Source organism: Hylobates moloch, unplaced genomic scaffold (assembly GCF_009828535.3).
Source record: "Hylobates moloch isolate HMO894 unplaced genomic scaffold, HMol_V3 SCAFFOLD_7, whole genome shotgun sequence".
Classification (NCBI taxonomy): domain Eukaryota; kingdom Metazoa; phylum Chordata; class Mammalia; order Primates; family Hylobatidae; genus Hylobates; species Hylobates moloch.
Window position 1 is genome coordinate 45034139 of NW_026652282.1, and position 20251 is coordinate 45054389.

A 20251-nucleotide genomic window follows, 5' to 3' on the forward strand; every position below is an offset into this window, starting at 1 on the left:
ATGATCAAATCAGAGTAATTGGAATATCCATCACCCAAACATTTATCATTTCTTCATGTTAAGAATATTCCAAATCTTCTCTTAAAGCTATTTTGAAATATACAATAAGTTACTGATAACTATAGTCACCCTACTGTGCTATCAGACACTGGAACTTATTCCTTTCTTTTAAAAATTAATTTTATTAACCAACAAATAAAAATCACCATATATTTATCCCAATTGCCTCTCTAGCTAACACTCTATTTTTTTACTCCTTTTTTTAACACTCTATTTTTTTACTCCTTTTACAACTAAACTCCTAGAAAGACTTTACCTTCACTGCTTCACTGTCCATTCTTTTATGAAACAATCCATTCAGGCTTTTGTCTCTGGGTTGCCAATGACTTTCATGTTGCCAAAATCAATAGTCAATTCTCAGAATCAATGTCTCATCAACATTTGACACAGCTGACTACTCCCTCTTTCTTGAATCAGTTTCTTCACTTGCATTGTGGGATACCACTCTCATTTGGTTTCTCTCCTACCTCACTGGCCACTTCTCCTCAGCTTATTCTTTGGGTTTTTCTTCATCTGCCCTATCTTTAAATATTGGAGTATCCCAGGGCTCAATACAAGGACCTCTCCTCTTTGCTGCCTACACTTAAAAAAATTAAACGTAACTTTATTTTATCAAGATTTAATTTCCTCTTAATGTCCACGTTTTTAGCTCCTGCCAAAATTAGAGGCTGCCTCCTCAACTGGTCCAACTTAGGTTTAAAAATATTTTTTACCTTGAAATAATTTAAAATGTATGATAGAGTTGTAAGAACAGTACACGGAATTCCTGTGTAGCCTTTATCTAGAATCACCGATTACATTTTGTCACATTAGCTTTTTCACTCCCTCTCTCTCTAGACACATAAATTAATATGCATGTATGTATTTACTCATCCATTTCAGAGATAGTTTCAGACCTCATGCCCCTTTACCTCTAAATACTTCAGTTGGTCTTTCCTAAGGACAGAAATTATCTTATACAATTACAGTACTATTATCAAATTCAGGAATTTTTACATTAATATAATACCATTTTATAATATACTTAACCCATTAATATTCTCACCTGGTATCAAAGCTTTATCAGAGGGTGACTCCAAAATTTAAATATTTAGCCTTGACCTATTTTCTCAATTCTAGACTCTTCTATCTAATTTCTTAGTTAACATTAGCATGTAGCTGTCCAATAGACCTGTCATTACACGTACAAAGTTAATGTGTATAAAACCAAGCTACTTCTTTCCTACTTCTTCCCGTTACCCATAAAACTTGTTTCTCCTCCAGTCTTTCTCGCCTCAGTAAATGGTACCACCCAGTTATTCAGGTCAAAACCCAAGGAAGCATTTAGTCCTTGCCTACCCATTCCCTGTCACAGCCCTGCCCAATTCACACTTGATCCATCAGCAAGTCCTCCAAAACAAATCCTAAATCTAACAACTTTTTACCATCTCCATCATTAAATCCAAATCCGACTCATTACCATCTCTTGCTTGAATTATTCCAAGTAGCCTCCTAACAAGTTTTCCTGCTTCCTCTCTGCCCCCTACAGTCTGTTTTCCATACAGCAGCCACAGTGATCATCTACCAATCCAAAACTAATCATACCACTGTTCTGCTTAGAACTCTCTAACAGCTTCCCTCTGCAAATAGAATACATTTGAACTTCTTAGCAGAGCCTACAAGGCCCTATGTGATTATATCCCTGACTTCCTCTCCTTTCATGCTTCCTTTGCTTACTACACTCCAGTTTTAAAGCTTTCTTTCTGACCCTTGAATACATCATGTATTTTTCCATTTAAGGGCTTTTGTACTTGATATTCTTCTGGCTGGAAAACTCTTCTCCCCAGATCTTTATATGGCTGCCTCTTTCTTATCATTTAACTCTTGGTTCAAATATCTTCACAGAGGTCTCCCCTGAATGAGCTAAAGTCTCCCCTGCCCCTGCTGTTCCTACCACACCCACATTTAGTCATTTTATATGCCTTTGCATTGCTTTATTTTCCTTTGTAGCACTTACCAGCAATAGATATAATATGTTTGCCTATTTGTGATTATTGTCTACTTCTCCCATTCCTGTTAGAATATCAGCTCCATGAGGGAAAAGGCTATTTTGTTCACTGATATACCCCCAGTTCCTAAAATAGTACCCGACACAGACTATGGCCCTAGTAAATATTTGTTAGATGAATGAATGAATGGTTCCCCTCTTTGTATTTAGCTCACATATGTCCCCCAGAATCTGGTCCCTGATCGTCTTCTTTTCTTCTCTACATTACGGTTTCTGGAAGATCCCATCCATCCCCATGGCTTCAATTACTATTGACCCAAATAACTTTCAATTTAATTATTGAGTCATTTTTTTCTTTGTGTACCCAAGAACCATAGTTACAACTGCCTACTGGTCCTTTATATTTGGACGTCTTACAGATGCTTCAAATTCCACATGTCTAAAACTAGCTCATTATTTTGTTTCTTTTTGATATAAAGCATATAAAGTACCTAGTCAAATGCTCAGTGTCTAAGAGGCACTCAATAAATGCTAGTTCTTATAAATAGCATTTGTAACTAGTATCTTTTAACTCAATCCAATTTGGCAAGAAACCTTGCACTCATCTTTGACTCTCTTTCCTTTGCTGAACCCACCATCTCAGCTTTCAAGTATTTGGATGCCTGACAACCCAATACCCCTAAAAGTCTCAGCCTCTAATCCTCACTACAATAATCCTTACTGCCCTTGCCTGGCATACATTCATTCCATTCAATTATCTATTCAATGAATATTGAGCATGTAACCCTGCTAAGCACTATGATCACTATACTAAAGATACGAGGATAAACAACACATGGACACTGCCCAAAATTTACAGGAGGGAAATAGACAAGTAAACAGGCTGTTATGATTCTAGATAGAGGAAATTAAAGGGTGATGTTTATGGGAGGAAGCTTAATACAGTCTGGGGATATCAACCCTAACACTTCTTAGAAGTGGTAAAGCTTAGGTCAAGTCTTGAGTGTTGAATAAGAGTTAGCTAAACAAAGAAGAGGAAGGAGCAGTCATCATTTTGGGAAGAAGGAGCAGAATGTGAAAAGGCACAGAGATATGAGAGAATATGTTGTAGCTGGATGTGATGGTTAATATTGAGTGTCAACTTGATTGGATTGAAGGATACAAAGTATTGATCCTGGGTGTGTCTGTGTGGGTGTTGCCAAAAGAAATTAACATTTGAGTCAGTGGGCTGGGGAAGGCAGAACCACCCTTCATCTGGTGGGCACAATCTAATCAGCTGCCAGCAAATATAAAGCAGGCAGAAAAACGTGAGAAGCAGAGACTGGCCTAGCCACCCAGCCTACATCTTTCTGCCATGCTGGATGCTTCCTGCCCTCGAACATCGGACTCCAATTTCTTCAGTTTTGGGACTCGGATTGGCTCTCCTTGCTCCTCAGCTTGCAGACAGCCTATTGTGAGACCTTGTGATCATGTAAGTTAATACTAAATAAGCTCCCCTTTATATATATGTGTGTGTGCATATATATATCCTATTAGTTCTGTCCCTCTAGAGAACCCTGACTAATACATTGGAGAAATATAAGCAGTTCAATGTGGCCATAACATAAAGTGCAGGCTTGTGTGGAGATGGCAGAGATAAACAGGCATTCTGTTTTAAGGGGCCTGTTCACCAAACTAAGGAGTTTGGATTTTAACCTGAACACAGTTGGGAACTTTGAAGGGTTTTGGTGAGTAAAGATTTCATGATGAGATTTGCATTTTAAAAGATGACTCTGGTTGCACTGTGGAGAATAAATTCAGGAGGTAGGGAGCATGGCAAAACTGGAGGTAGGTAAACAAATTGAGAGACTTGCAGTGAGCAAACAAGAGAGAAGAAGTTTGAGAAATTTTCAGCATATATAAAAATGGCCAAGACTTGCTCAATTAGATATAGCAATAAGGAGCTGAAAAAACTGGGTTCACTGTGAATTATTTACCTTTATGGGGGCACACAGGAGGAGAAGCAGATTTTATCAGGGTTTGGAGGTAGAAGTTAATGACTTTAACATATAGAGTTTTGGAGATACGTGTGGGGTATAAAAATGAAGATACCTAGAAAGAAGTGGTATAAATGGGAGCGAGGTATGGGATGGAGTGAGAGATTTAGAAGTCTTATTTGCTAAATTAAATCATGGAATGAATTAAATCACCCAGAATGTATAGTGTTAGAAGAGTAGAGAAACTTGTGTAGAACTTCGGCGAATATTAATACATAAGGGGCAAGTAGAGGAAGAGGAACCATAAAAAAGGAATAGACAAGAGAAAGCAAAGAAAAACCAGGGGAAGCATAATGTTACTGGAGCCAAAGGAAGATAAATTTTTAGAAGACAGTAATGTTCAACAATGTTAAGTGCTGATGAGAAGTTGTACTGAGTTGAATGGTGCCCCTGCAAAACTCATGTTTACCCAGAACCTTTGAATGCAACGCTGTTTGGAGACAGAGCCTTTGCAGATGTAATTAGTTATTATGAAATCATACTGGACTAAGGTAGGACCTAAGTCCAATGACTGATGACCTTATAAGAAGGCCACATAGACACAGACACACAGAGACACAGGGGAAAGGGCCATGTGAAGATGGAGGCAGAGGTTGGAGTGCTATGTCTACAAGCCAAGGAATGCCTAGGGTTGCTGGTAAACACCAGAAGCTAGGAAGAATCAAGGAAGGACCCTCCCCTAGAGCCTTCAGAGAGAGCATGGCCCTACTGACACTTGGATTTCAGACTTCCAGTATCCTGAACTATGTAATCTCTGCTATTTTAAGGTACCCAGTCTGTGTCACTTTGTTGTGACATCCCTAGGACACTAATACAGAGCTGAAGTAACACAGGAACCAAAAGGAGTTCATTGCTTTAAATAATTAAGAGGTCACTGGTAATTCTGACCAGAGTCACTTGAGGGATATGGTGGGGCACCAAGTTAGATTGTTATGGGTTGTGCTTGTCAATGGAAGGTGAAGGAGTAGAAATAGTGGGTGAAAACAGCTTTTCAAAGTAGTTTGCCTGTGAAAGATAAAAGCACAATACCTAAAGATGACTATAGGTCTGGGAAAGATGTTTTCAAAATGGGAGACTTGAGCTGGTTTGTAGACTTAGGGGAAAAAACTAGGACAAGACAAAGGTACAGGTTGAAAATGCCTGAAAAAGGGAGAGTGGAAATTAAAGGAGCAAGATTTCTTTAAAAAGTGGAGGAGAATGAGGTCCAGGACACCTGTGAAAAAATTGGGTATGTCCAAGTGAGGAGGTAAACTCTTTTAAGATATACCCTTTTGGGTTTCAGAAAGATAAGGATAGAATAAAAGTCATGTAGATCCATCTATACAGGGTCTTAAATGCTGGGATGAAGTATTTGGACTTATTTCTGGAGGCAGTTGGGGCTTTTTTGAGAAAGGGAATGACATGAGCCAGGCTAAGCACAATAGAGACCTCATAACTCATGAGATTTACCCAAAGCACAATTACTGCTGATTGAAATAAATACAGAGATGTACTTTAGGAAGATTAATTTGGCAGAAGTGCAGAGAATGGGTTGGAGGGCATCCAGACAAGAGGTAATGAGTCCCTGGCAGTAGCAGGATGAAGGAAAAGGAAATAGATGAGATGGATATTAGAAACACTGCACAGGGAGCTCAGAAAGGACTTGGGGACTGCTGGGAATAAAAGAGGGAATTTAAGAGGATTCTACTATTGTGAGCTTGATTGACAAGGATGGGAAAGATGCCATAGACCGAAATAGAGATATTAGGACACTGGAGGGGGGTGGTTGGGTAAGGGTTAATGTACACCTTGGAATGGAAGTCTGGAGCTCAGGAAGAAGGGAAAGCTGGGGAGAGAGATCTGGCAGTCTCCTATATCCAGGAGAAAGGTGAAGCCTTTGAAAGTGGATAAATTCATAAAAGATGAATTGGCAGAGGAAAAAGTTAAGGCAAAGGTTAGAATCACAAACTTACTTTAGGTACAGAAAGGAGACATTTCCCCCAAGTACAGAAAGGCTTCCTAGAGGAGGTAGCAAATGTGAAACATCCCAGAAACAGTGGAAAGAAACCTTGAGTGGCAAGAAGAAGCTGCTGGTTCTAGTCTGGTCTACCTCTGTCGCTGTGTGGCGTTAGGAAAGTCCTTTCTCATTCTAATCCTCAGTCTTCTCACCTATAAAATGAGGTCACTGAATACGGTGATTACAGAAACCTCTTTTAGCTCTAGCAGTACATTTTCTTTTGATTGAAGCTTGACTTTGGCCTTTGTTTTGGCAAGAGAGGTAGATAACTTTCTAGATCAAGAAATAGTATACAATGGTAAAGAGGCACATTTAAGAAAAGAGAAATGAATGAATTCAGAACTAGTCATTTTCACTTGAGCTATCCAACCTAATGATCATTATGATTGACAATTATTAGCGTACTATGTGACTGATAATAACACCTGGTCTATGAGTTGTGTAATGAAGTTTTTTTGTTTGTTTGTTTTGAGACAGAGTCTGGCTCTGTCGCCCAGGCTGGAGTGCAGTGGCGTGAGATCTCGGCTCACTGCAAGCTCCACCTCCCGGGTTCACGCCATTCTCCTGTGCCTCAGCCTCCCAAGTAGCTGGGACTACAGGTGCCCGCCACCATGCCTGGCTAATTTTTTTTGTATTTTTAGTAGAGATGGGGTTTCACCGTGTTAGCCAGGATGGTCGCGATCTCCTGACCTCGTGATCCGCCCGCCTCGGCCTCCCAAAGTGCTGGCGTGAGTCCCCGCGCCCAGCTGGATGAAGTTTTAACCAGTATTGTACTGCCTGCTAAAATCAGTACTGAAGGATAAGTACTGCCTTCCTTTTACTTAGGAAAAAGAAAAGAGCAGTTACCAAATGGCTACTCTGTTTCAGGTACTTTCATTTATTTACCTAAAAGGTAATTTATACGAAGGCAAGATTTTCTTTTAAATCTGTTTTATTAACTGATATATCACTAATACCTAAAATAGTGCTTAGCACATAGTTTTCAATATTGTTTGAATGACTTGAAAAATATATGTATATATTTTATATGTGTGTGTATATAATGTCCTTTGATCATTATAACAAACTTGCAAGAGAGACATTAGTGTTCTCATCATACGGATGGGAAAAGAATGACTAAAAGAGGTTATATAAACTTACTCAAAGTCACACAACCTGTAGGGGTCATGCCAGAGTCAAACACAACAGATTTATAAGCTCCATGTGGGCAGGGAATGTGTCTATGTTATTCTCCATGGTATCCCCAACAGCTAACTCCATATCTAGATGGAAGTAAGCATTTAATAAACATCTTGTGAATAGAAGGAAGCAGGCAAGCAAACACACACTTGTGGGAACCCATATACCATTCATTTTACCCTATACCAACCACATCATTGCCCAAATTCAAAAGAATAATTGAATCTCAAGAATCCAGCAGTTTGCCTACCACGTTTGTTGGCTTAAATATTCTGTGATTTTTTATTCATTCTCACTTGTAGACTACGATGGTTCTCTTTCAGTCTTTTTAAGCTTTAGAGAGACCCTCAAGGTCTTCTTTTTGGAGAATGCTTTATACCAGGGGCCAGAAAACTTAGTCTGTAAAGGGCCAGGTAGTAAATATTTTAGGTTTTGTAGACCATATAGTGTCTGTTGCAACCAATCAACTTTGCCATTTTGGTGTTTTTTTTTTTTTTTAAACAGCTATAGACAACACATAGATAGATGAGCATGCCTGCTCCAATTGCTTTTATTCCAATAAAATGTTAATTGGAAAACCAGTTAGCAGGCCAGATTTGGCCACAGACCATAGTTTACCCCACCTCTGTTTTATATTGTTTTTGTTTTTCTCTCTCTTGCCTTTCCAGGACTTCTCTAACACTGTGCCAACTGTAAACATCTTCCTATCTCTGGTATATTAATACATGGTAGGACAACTTCAGTTTTAACAAGTTTCAACAGTTGTAACCCCTTCCATTTAATTATAGATGGCAGGAGTATTATGACAACAACAAAGACAAGACAGCTAGGGAGGCTGGCAGGTGGCTTAGACAAGGCTCAAAGATGTGGCAGTTCCTTTTCATAATCTTAATGCTGGTCCAGGATCTGGATACCAGGTTCATATAATAAAAACTAGATTTTTTGCTTTTTGATCAGTGTACCCAAAATTGATCAGTTATTTAAAAACAGTCTTTCAAATATCCATAATCATAATAAACTGAATGGAATGTCATATGCCAATTTAAGTGACCACGAAAAATATAACTATCAAGAAAACCAGTTACTCATAGTTCCTACTTCCCTACATAAGGATGAGTCCTTCCTATGTGTCATAGAGTGTACTAGGTGCTGAGAACGCGACAATGAACCAGAAGCCCCTGTCCTCATGGTTCTAGTCTAAGGGTCATTTTTTTTTTTCTGTATAGAGCCAAATAATAAATATTTTAGGCTTTTTGTGTCACACAAGTCTGCCACAACTCAATTTTGCCATTTTAGTATGAAAGAAACATAGTACATAAATGAATAGGTGTAGTTCTGTTCCAATAAAACTTTATTTATGGACACTTACATTTGAGTTTCATATAATTTCACATATCATGAAATACGATTCTTTTTTCCACAAATCATTTAAAATATATGCATATATGTATGTATGTGTGTATATATATATCAAAGAGTATCTATACCCCATATTTATTGTAGCAGTATCCACAATAGCTGAGATATAAAATCAATCTAAGTGTTCAAAAACAGATGAATGGATAAAGAAAATGTGGTATATATACACAATGGAGTGTTATTCAGCCATAAAAAGAATGAAATCCTGTCATTTGCAGCAACATGGAGGATGCTATGTTAAGTGAAATAAGCCAGGAACAGAAAGTTGAACACCACATGTTCTCACTCATACGTGGAAGCTAAAAATATTGATCTCATAGAAGTAAAGAGTAGAACAGAGTGAGGAGGTAGGGGGAAGGGAGGGATATATAGAGATTTGTTAAATAATACAAAATTACAGTAGATAGGAAGAATAAGTTCTAGTGCTCTATACCACTATAGGATGACTATAGTCGGTATTAATGTATTATATATTTTCAAATAACTAGAAGAAAGGATATTGAATGTTCCCAACATAAAGAAACGATAAATGTTTGAGATAATGGATATGCTAATTACTCTGATCTGATCACTATACACTGCACACTGGAAAACCACTATGTACCCCATAAATACGTACTATGTATCAGTTAAAATAAATTTTAAAATGGAAGTGAAAGAATAACCTGGAGGCTGATAAATGACATTGGTAAGGAAATGAGAGTGATAATCCTTGCTTGTTTGAGCTTCAAAAATGAAGGGAATCTTGCATGAGGGTGGAGGAATGATGGTTCGGAAGTTGTCTATGGAGAGCATGGCTAAACCAGAATATGTCGATATACTGTACATTCAATTGTATCTTGCCTTTTTGTAAGAAAAAGTAATACAGTACCCTAAGACTTTACCCACATCATCAAAAATTACTTGTGTTCATTTTCTCTGTCTGTACATTTTTGTAATTTCCTCCATATACAACCTCTTTCTTTCATGCATATTTCTTAAGGGCATTCCTGATTGCTAATGAGTTTGTTCCCATTACGAATGACATATATTTCTTCATATAGCTTCTAATTGGTTACTGTGGTCTATTGTTACCTTTAAATTTGTTATTCTTTGACTTCTCCTTTGAACTGGTTGTAACACTTTACATTTTCCTCATTAATGAGTGAAATACAATCTTTAACATGTTCATTTTTTGTCTGCGTAAGAATCAAAATTTTGCCTTTTAAAAATTATTTTAATACTTGTAATGAATTGTTACTGTCCTATACTATTGAATTAGATTTCATAGAATTCCATGTATATATTTTGCATCTAAATTTACAAACTGGATAGAATATTCTTTCTTAGAGCAGTCTGTCAGGTTTTGGTATCAGAGTAATGCTAGCTTCAAAAACAATGTGAATAATTCTGCAACATTTTCAATACTATAACATACTTATAGAATTAAACGTGGCTATTTCTAGAAAATTTGAAGGAATTCACAGATAAAAATATCTGTCCCTTAAAGTCCTAAAGTATTTTTGGATGTCCCTAAAGTATTTCTGGAAGTTTCTCTTTGATAATTGTTTTCAAAGTTTCTACTGTTACATGTCCATTTAGTTTTCAACTTCTCAATAATTTCTGGCATTTAATATTTTATTAGATATTTTTAATTTCTCTGAGATTTTCAAATATATTAAGGTACAATTATAGTAGTGTGCCTTTAATTTAAAAAACCTTTGTTGTTGTATTCCATTTGTCATTTAAATTTTATTGGTAATTCATCTTTGTTTTCTTGATTAAATTTGCTAAAGGCTTATCTATTTAATTCATCCCTCTGAAAAGAAACCTAGTCCTTGGTTTCATATTATATTGAATTATTAGTCATTTAATTTCATTCTTCATTTTTAATAATAAAATATTTAAGGTTATGAATTTACTTCTGAATATTCTCAAAGTTTTGGTAAGTCATGATCTCATTTTTATTATTGTTAGTCTGCTAGTGCTTCTTTGTGCTAATATTCACATATAAATGTGATCTAAAATATTCAAGTAATTGAAGACTTTAAAATTTGTTTTTAAATTGTAAACATTGTACATTATCATCAGCTATTTCTACTCTTAAGAGTGTGCAGGCTGGGCTTGGTGGCTCATGCCTGTAATCCCAGCACTTTGGGAGGCCAAGGTGGGCAGATCACTTGAGATCAGGAGTTCAAGACCAGCCTGGACAACATGGTGAAGCCCTGTCTCTACTAAAAATACAAAAATTATCTGGGTGTGGTGGTGCACGCCTGTAGTCCCAGCTACTTGGGAGGCTGAGGCAGGAGAATTTCTTGAACCCGGGAGGCGGAGGTTGCAGTGAGCCAAGATCGTGCCACTGCACTCTAGCCTGGGCAACAGAGCAAGACTCTATCTCAAAAAAAAAAAAAGAGTTTGCAAAGCTTTTCTTTGTGACATACATATGATCATTTAAAAATATTATCTCAATATTTGAAAAGACAATATGCAGTCTATAAACAATTTTCAAAATGTATTAATTAGAGCTAATGAATTGTTTTTCAGATCTTCTAAGTACTTTATTTTGGTCTACTTTATTGTCAATTAAATTATGTTAAAGTCTCCCATACAGAAGTTTCTATCACTTTTTGTATAGCTGACAGTTTTTTTCTTTATATATTTGGATGCCATGTTTTTTGCAAAAAAAAAAATGGTTCATAAATATAATATCTTCCATGCGGTTTGTATCATCAATCAATATAAAATGAGTATCTTGGGATCAACATGGTTGCGTGGCCATTGTCCCTGATTTTTTTTTTTCCTAATAGAGAAGTGACATGCTCAAATACCTATTTGGAGAATGGATTGATTAGGAAAAGGTGAGACTGAAAGCTGAGAAGCCAGTGGGAAGGCTCTTAGAATAGTCCAGGTGAGAAATCATGAGCGACTGGATTAAGACAAAGGCAACCAAGAGGTCTTTAGCAGGTTAAAAACATCAAGACTTGGAATTAATTGAATTGGGTGAGAGGGGAGTTGAGGGTGACACCTGCATTTCTGATTTAGCTGACCATTATCTAGACAGCAATATAGGAGGAAGAGCTGGGTTGGCTTTTCAGAATTGGCCATGTTCTAAAGTTCCTTCTGTTTATATTCATACCAAAAGGACTCAAGCCCAGACCTAAAGCTAAGTGTTGGATCTTTGTCAGCTGATTGTTTACTCAAACCAAAGTCTTTCTACCTGTATAAAACACTAGGCTGACAATTCACAAATTTTAGGGTAATCACACTTCTTTTACGTGTTAAGAGCTCTTTCATAAAGTTGACGAAAAATTTGGACTAAACGAGAGGGAATTAATTTCCTATACCGTGCCCAGGGTAGTCCACATGTGAAGGTTAAGTTTTCCACAAGAGGGCAGCATCACCTAATAAATTATGTCATTGAACGCCTTCACCAATAGGGGCTGAGATGGGGAGGCTAAAAGGGTAGAAAATACAGGTTCCGGGAGCCATAGGACCTGCCACACCATGAAAACCAAAGGGCCCTGCTAGTCCAAGCCCATAATTATAGCCACTCCTATGTGACTGATAGTGGCAGATGTTGCTACAGTATGAGGAAAGAGGACATGGAACTCACCCTGGCGAGATGAGTGGGTGAAACACCTGAACACTCTCATTCTTGTGACTGGCTCAGAAGACACTCTAGATAGTGTTCACACTCCCTCTAAGTGCTGGTGTCTCTGTACAACCAGCATCTCACAGGGGCCTTTATTTCCTATTCAGATCATTGCCACCCCTAATGATTCCTTAGCACATCATTCTCTGCAGGTTAGGCTGCAAAGCACACCACCATTCTGATGCTCTCCCAATTTAACAATGTCTGGTTATTCCAATTATGCTTCTTTTAGACCCTAAGGAAAGAAATGGGAGTGAAATTCACTGACAACCCATTATGTGACAGTCATTTTACATAAATTATCTTATTTAATCATCATAATAATGCCATTATATAGGAATTATTATTTGTCATATAAGAGACCTAGGAAGTTGCAAACATGGGAATATCTAACTCCAAAACAAAAACGCTTCCAAATTCACCAAATTACCCCTCCAAGAAGTCTTATTTAAGACCTAAATCTTGACCAATCCAAGATTTAATCAGTGATAATGTATCTATTATATAAGGCATTACTTAACATGTCACCTCCTATCCATGTACATGGGCAGGTATGGATTAATCTTAGGTACCAGCAGGTAATAGAAGTCAATGGGATCCTAAATAACCTCATTCTTCCTAGGTCCAAAGCCTTTCTCCTTAAATATTCTCTCTTCAGGATAAATCATTTGGATATAGAACATGAGGACAATGGAATAATTAAAGATGGCTTCTGTGTTTCTGACTTGGTTGGCTGAGTACATACATAGTGGTCCTGGTCATAGGTAGTGATCTTGGGAGAAGATGATCATGTGTTAGGTTTGGGGAATGTGGTGTTTGCAATACCTCTGACACATTTAAGTATAAATGTCTAAGAGGAAGTTGGTTATATGGTCTGGAGCATAGGAGATACAGAAAATAAATTGAAGCTATAGGGCTGGGTGAGATTTTTCCAGGGTACATTAAGTTTAAAATGGTGGAACTATGGGACACACCAACATTTAAGGAATGGTCAGAGGAAGAGCAGGTAGTAAAGAGCCTGGTTTTTTAAAAATGGACAGGGATGTAGGAAAAGAACAAGGAAACTGACTATCTTGAAAGTAAGAGGTTTGGCCGGGCGCAGTGCCTTATGCATGTAATCCCAGCCGTTTGGGAGGTTGAGGCAGGGGGATCACTTGAGGTCCGAAGTTCGCAACCAGCCTGGCCAACATGGTGAAACTCCATCTCTACTAAAAATACAAAAATTAGCTAGGCGTGGTGGTACATGCCTGTAATCCAGTTACTCAGCAGGCTGAGGCAGGGGAATTGTTTGAACCTGGGAGGCGGAGGTTGCAGTGAGCCGAGATCATGCTACTGCACTCCAGCCTGGGCGACAGAGCAAAACTCCATTTCAAAAAAAAAAAAAAAAAGTAAGAGCTTTTTTTTTTTTATTAACATGTAACAGTTATACATATTTTGGGGGTGCATGTATCATTCTGATACATACATATAATGTGTAATAATGAAATTAGGAAAATTGGGATATCCATCACTTCAAACATTTATCTTTTCTTTATGTTGAGAACACATGAATTCTTCTCTACTAGCTATTTTGAAATATACAATAGATTGTTAACTATAGTTACCCTACCAAACTATTGAACACTAGATCTTATTCATTCTATCTAACTGTATTTTTATACCCATCAATCAACCTCTCTTCAACCACCCCACTTCCCAGCCTCTAGCAACCACCAGTCTATTCTCTATCTCCATGAGATCCCTCTTTTCAGCCTTTACATATGACTGAAAACATGTAATATTTGTCTTTCTGGGCCTGCCTTATTTTACTTAATGACCTCCAGTTCCATCTGTGTTGCTGTAAATGACAGGATTTCATTCTTTTTATGGATGAATCATATTCCATTGCATATGTATTCCCCATTTTCCTTATCCATTCATCTACTGATGGATTAGGTTGATTCCATATCTTGTTTATTGTGAATAGTGCTGCAATAAACATGGGGGTACAGATATCTCTTTTATATGCTGATTTCCTTTCTTTTGAATACGTACCCAGCAGGGGGACTGCTAGGTCATATGATAATTCTATTTTCAGTTTTTTGCCAAACCTCCATACTGTTTTCTGTGGTGGCTGTACTATTTCACATTCCTACCAACAGTGTACCAGGATTCCCCATTTTCCCACATCCTTACCAGTATTTTTTTTTTTATAAAAGCCATTTTAACTGGGGTGAGATACTATCTCATTGTGGTTTTTTTTTTTCATTTCCCTGAAGATTAGTGATGTTGAGCATTTTTTCACATGGCTGTTGGCCATTTGTGTGTCTTCTTTTAAGAAACATCTATTCATGTCTTTGCCCATTTTTAAGTTGGATTTTGGTTGTTGTTGTTGTTGTTGTTTTTGCTATTGAGTTGCTGTGTGAGATTTTTGGTATTGAGTTTCATAAAGGAAGGCGGGGGCAAAATCTAGAGCTATAATGTTAAATGCCATACATGATGAATACGAAAAATAACCCATTGACTTTGACAATTAGGCGTTAATTTGTAGCTTTTGACAGAGTAGTTTCAGTGGAGTTCTGAGGTCAAATTCTGGCTGCAGAGGGTAGAAAGCTAAATGGCAGGTGGAGAAGTGGGGATAGTGACTATAGACTCTTCCTTTGAGACTGAGTATGAACAAAAGGAGAAAGACGGGGCAGGAGCCAGAGGGAGAAGTGAGATTGTGGGAAGATGCAAGATGGAAAAACTTAGGTGTGTATATACGATAAAGGGAAAAAAAAAAAAACAATAGAAAGGGAGAAGGCTGAGCTCCAATAATACAAAGCAAAGACACAGCAGCAAAATGAAAGAAAAGCCATGTGGAAAGTTCACCAATAGGCAGATGCTTTTGGTGGTAGCAGAATGGCTGTGCCCAAATATGTCCTTCCCTTCCTTCTGCTTATGCCACTGCACTTACCTGCAATGCCTTCCTCTTCTGATGGTTTATTTTTCAAATTATACTTACCCTTTAGCTTAAATTCCACTTCCTCTATGAAGTCTTACCCTATCAATCCCTTCTGCAGTGATCTCTTTCTCTAATAGCAATTTCTGTCTGAACGATCCATTTGATAATCACACACAAGCCTTTATTGCCTTCTTTAAAAATATCTGCTACTTAGTCACATGTGTATATTTTGTCCCCTGCTAGACTGTACAATCCTCAAGGAAAGGGTTTCTAAGAGTTTGCTACAGCCTCCATGGCTGTAGTAGGGGCTCTTTAAGTCTCCATTGATATGTGGTTCAGGAATGATAGTGTATTATGAAGAAGGAGATTGAAAAACACTGGATTCGGTAGCCCTTTGGTATAAAATGAGTAATTTAGTCCTCTTTATAGCAAATAAGGAAACAGTCTTGCAGAGGACAAATAAATTTATCCAAGATTATGTGTCTATGTGGCAGTGCCAGGATTTGAACCAAAGGCTCTTTCTCCTGTGCCATTCTGCTTCAGTTGTCTGCAGAATTCTATTCAAGTGAAACACCTCTTTCCTTTATAATATTGATAGAGACATGACTCTATTGAGCTTTATTACCAGCCAAGTTTCAGTGGCCTCTGCACCTTACGGAGAATCTCCCTGTACCTTACCTCCTGACAATCAGCTTGAGAATCCGGAAGGAGCCTTTGATGAGAATGAGGGCCTCTTGGCGGGAGCCATATAATGGAGTGCCATTGATATTCACCAGCTCATCACCAGTCCTCATCTTCTGGGACAAAGCTGCCTTGCCTCCATCTTCAATCTGTGTTGTAGAGAACAAAACAGAAAGCAGGTAGTGAGGTGACTTTCTCCCCAAAATTCTTCTTGTTTCTTCCAACCCTGGAGCCACAAGTAGTACTGGGGAATGGCTCCAGGCAGCTCCTGGGAGTAGCTTAGGTGCTGATCACACGTCATTATTTACTGAAGGTAAAGCTTGGGCAAACCTTTGAGGAAGGAGGCAACTTGGAAATAATGCAATCCCTGACTGGGGGAATGAGCAGTCCAACTGGGAAGACTAGAACTTCTAAATAAGAAACTGATGCTTGGAAGGAACCCTACTGTGTGGCTAAAGCAGCAGCGTGGCCTACCAAAACGTGCAGACAAATTAGAGCCAGAAGAGCTAGGCTCCATCAAAATGACCTTTGGTAAGCTCTTTACTATCTTTGGGCAGGCTTTGAAGTCTGACAAACGTAAGTTTGAATCCTAGCTCTGCTACCTCCTAGCTGTGTGACCCTTAGGAAGTTACTTAACATCTGTGTCTCAATTCCCTCCTATGTGACATGTAGATAACAAGACTAGCTACCTCACAGGGTTGTTAGTATAGTAAATATCTGAGAACAGTAAGTCCTTAATTAATATGAGCTCTGATTATTATAACAAGGGAGTTGACTCTGAAGACCTGGAAAGTGGCTTACAGCTCAACATTCTGTGAGTGGAATGGCAAATTCAAAAGATACAAGTAGGTACAATGTAGCTGCTTCTTTATCTGTGTCTCTTCAACATGTGCCCAGCACAGTGCTTCTAGTGTCTGACACACAGTGAGCATTCAGAGAAAGCTGGAAATATGGGTATTTACTGTTCCAACACAGCCTATAGAATTTCCACTAACCAGGGCAATCTGGGGAAGAAGATTGTCAGACTGAGGGGTATTGAAAGCAAAGGCAGAAATAATAGCCACTGGGGCAGGCAAAAGCAAAGCAAAGCAGAATGTCCCTGGGGGTCCTTGCTTATGGCTAATTTTATACATTCATTTTTATTACATTCATTTTACCATGAAGGTGAGTTCTACCTATTAGAACATCAATTCCATCCATGATAATCCATGAAAGGAGTCATCTCATCCATCCATTAATCAATCATTCCTTAAGTACTGAATCACATTTCTATTATGCACAGGACAACATGCTACATGCTAGAGATACAAAAATGAACAAGGCTCCTAATTTCTAGCCTCAGGGGCAGAAATTCGCTGTCTACAGCTTATTTATCAACTGAGACGGTCAGGTAAAAAAGGCTCCAACTCACTGATGTAATCAGGAGTTGTTTTTGTTTGTTTCCAGGGAAAGGGAACGTAAGGATAATTAAATTGTATAGTCCTTAGGGGATGGCAGACTCTAAATGGGGCAATTAAGGGCTGGTATTCACTGGAGGTATTTTTACACTTCTACTCTTGTTCCAATCTCTCTCTCAGTCTTTCATAATGTCCCCTCCATCTTTCCCCACACCATGGAAGTTATAATATTGTTGAGCTTTAGGTTGGCCAGATCATGTGCAATTTGGCAGATGAGACCTCCTGAGTGCAGAGAAAAATTTAAGTTCAGGATTTTTTAAACTCCATCAAATAAATTGAACTTCTGAGTTAAATCACAGAATGTTATTACATTTATTGCTGCTAACCCAACTTTTTTTAAAAAAATTAACCTTTGTCTGACAAATCATAGGTTAGCCAAGTGACATTGAATATATATGCCTTTGTTCTGGTACCTGGGCCACACTCAACACCAAACAAGCCAATATTGGTAAATGGGGAACAACTCTCAGCAAATTAATCAGGATTACACTCTTATTTCCATTGTCATTATCATTATTACTTCACAGTCACTGCTGCCTGCTGCCAAGAAAAAGAGAGAGAGAGAGAAAAGGAAAGTGCTGTACTTGAATTTCAGAAGTTCTATTTGAATGACTCATTCCTTTGGCATCCATAGAAGGCCCTTAGCACCGGTCAGAACTTTCAACAGGGATCAGCCATTTGAAAGAGTTTCCTGAGGCTAACAAAGAACCACAAACAGAAGTCTAACTAATGAATGCTAATAGATTTTCCCTGTTGATGTACATTAGTCTTAATTCACTCTACCCATTATTTTTAATTCATACAACTTAATTATGCATATTACTGTTACCCATAGCAAGTCTTCCCCTCAATACGTATTAAGTACCATCTTTCGTTAATTAAACACTCTGTTACAGCAGCAAGATCTCTGTTTATTCTAGACCAAAAGATAAAAGGGGGAAACCTTTTAAACTAAAATGCTTAATTATTGCTGTAGCAAAAGCTCAGGCATTTGGCATTCCTTACTGCTCCTTCAGCTGCCACTATCTGAGTCCTTGCACAGACTCCTTGGACTACAGCATCAGGCCAACTGTTCATACCCCTTTTTTTTGTTCCATGCCCCTTCTCAGTCACCAGCATCCTCCTCCTTAACAGATATGTTAAGTGAAATAATCCTACTTTAGTACAAGTCTGAAGATGCTCAGACAAAAACCCAGCAAATTTTGGGTCCCCAGCATAATCCAAGAGTTCAGAAGGGTCCAGATCAGGAAGTAAGACTCCATTTGGTTGAAGATCCCTTCAACTATACCCCAGACTAGCCCTTTTCCAGACCCAGGGTATTTACTGAGCTGTGCAATGGACTCTATACTCTTTCAGACTTTTTGGTCCTTTTTAAATTACTGCTCACTGGTCTTTCTCCTCCCCACTCTACCTCTAGATTTCTGAGATCTAGCATGTCTTCTATTTATTGTTTGGCCTCCTTACAGCCAGTTCTATAGGTCAATGTCTCAGCCACATATTTGTTTATATGGAAGACAAAGCAGATGTTCATGTTTCTATCAATAAAAAAAGGAAAGGAAGGAAGGAAAAATGAATGAGAGGAAGGGAGAAGGGGGATGGAGGGGCGAAAGATGATATGTATATTCTTCTGTAAAAGGTTTTGTTTTCCCCTTCCCACCTCCCTCCTCCTAACTCTGGCTGGGGCCCTGGAAAGGTGTGAATCAACAAACTTGTTGAAATTAAAATACCCTGTTTGAGGGGCTGTATAACAATATATGATGCTATCCATTCAGTAAGCTTTCCAGCTCTTCCTGAATCAGACCTTCAGGGTGGCTTTCTTGTTTCAGTTGAAGTGTTGTGAATTCTCAGATTAGACCCAGATGCAATGGAATGTCGGTATAAACACACATCACAAAGCTCAATGTAAACGATGGTTAACTTATGTGTCATTTTGGATTACCCAAGTGATTGCTGGGCTAGTAGTGAGTGGCCCAAGTAATTGAAAATTGATTACATAGAGGTCATATAACCAAAATCCAGGTGGTGCCTGGAAAGCTAGGAAGAGCTGATTGACTTTGGACAAGTCCCTTTCCCTTCTTGCAGCCTCTCTTCTCTTACTGGTAAAATGTGTAAGAGGGCCTGACTAGATGATCTCCTGGGGCTCTGACAGCTCTGGGCCTTTTCAGCTCTGACATTCAGTGACCTGTGAACAGTTAGCAAAGTCATGCATTATCCTTCTGCTGACACAGATAATCTCAGCTTTTTGTCCCATTGTACTCTGCCTTCACCCCTGTTTCACTCCTTCAAAGTTGACTAATTAACATCCATCTCTCAATTCCCCTGGTCTTTATCCACTGTTTCAGAGTGGTCCACCAAGGTTGGAACACTTAATAAGGCCCGGTCAGGACACTGAGAGAAAGAGATTCCTGAAGCCCTATTTTGTGCTAATGAGCTAGCAATTTGGAAATTTTTGATGGGTCTTCAATGAAGCATGAAGTACTCTGACAGCTGTCAACAAAGTGACAAGTTGGCCCCTTGAGAGTAAAGCAAACAACAATTGACTTAACAGCACTTGCTGGCTTTCTGGTAGCTTTTATTTAGTCAGATACTAACAGATACTTGCTTGGTTCTTTTGAATACATTTAGAAGATGAAAAAGGGAACAAAAGAACTGTTAAATCAGGTTTATACTTTAAAAATGCATTCAGAGGAGAAACACCACCTGCAACAATAACTGATGGGTACTGAACACCTATTACAGTAGTGTAAGAGCAGCATTAAAAATCAATGACATGATTGTGAACACCTCTGCCTGCTACAGGAAACTTATTGGAAAAAATGGGCATCAACTGAAACTTTCTTGCTCAGTTCCAAGAGCTTCTGGCCAAATTACCAGCCCATACT

At 38.4% G+C, this 20251-nt stretch overlaps 1 protein-coding gene across 1 annotated transcript in view; it reads right to left on the bottom strand.

The window, feature by feature from the left end:
- The window catches only part of SHROOM4 (shroom family member 4), a 219176-nt gene that overhangs the window by 85061 nt on the left and 113864 nt on the right, over positions 1-20251 (bottom strand). The window contains exon 2 of the mRNA XM_032756961.2: positions 15910-16061. Within this exon, the coding sequence (XP_032612852.1) occupies positions 15910-16061 (152 nt within the window). The remainder of the gene's footprint in view (positions 1-15909; positions 16062-20251) is intronic.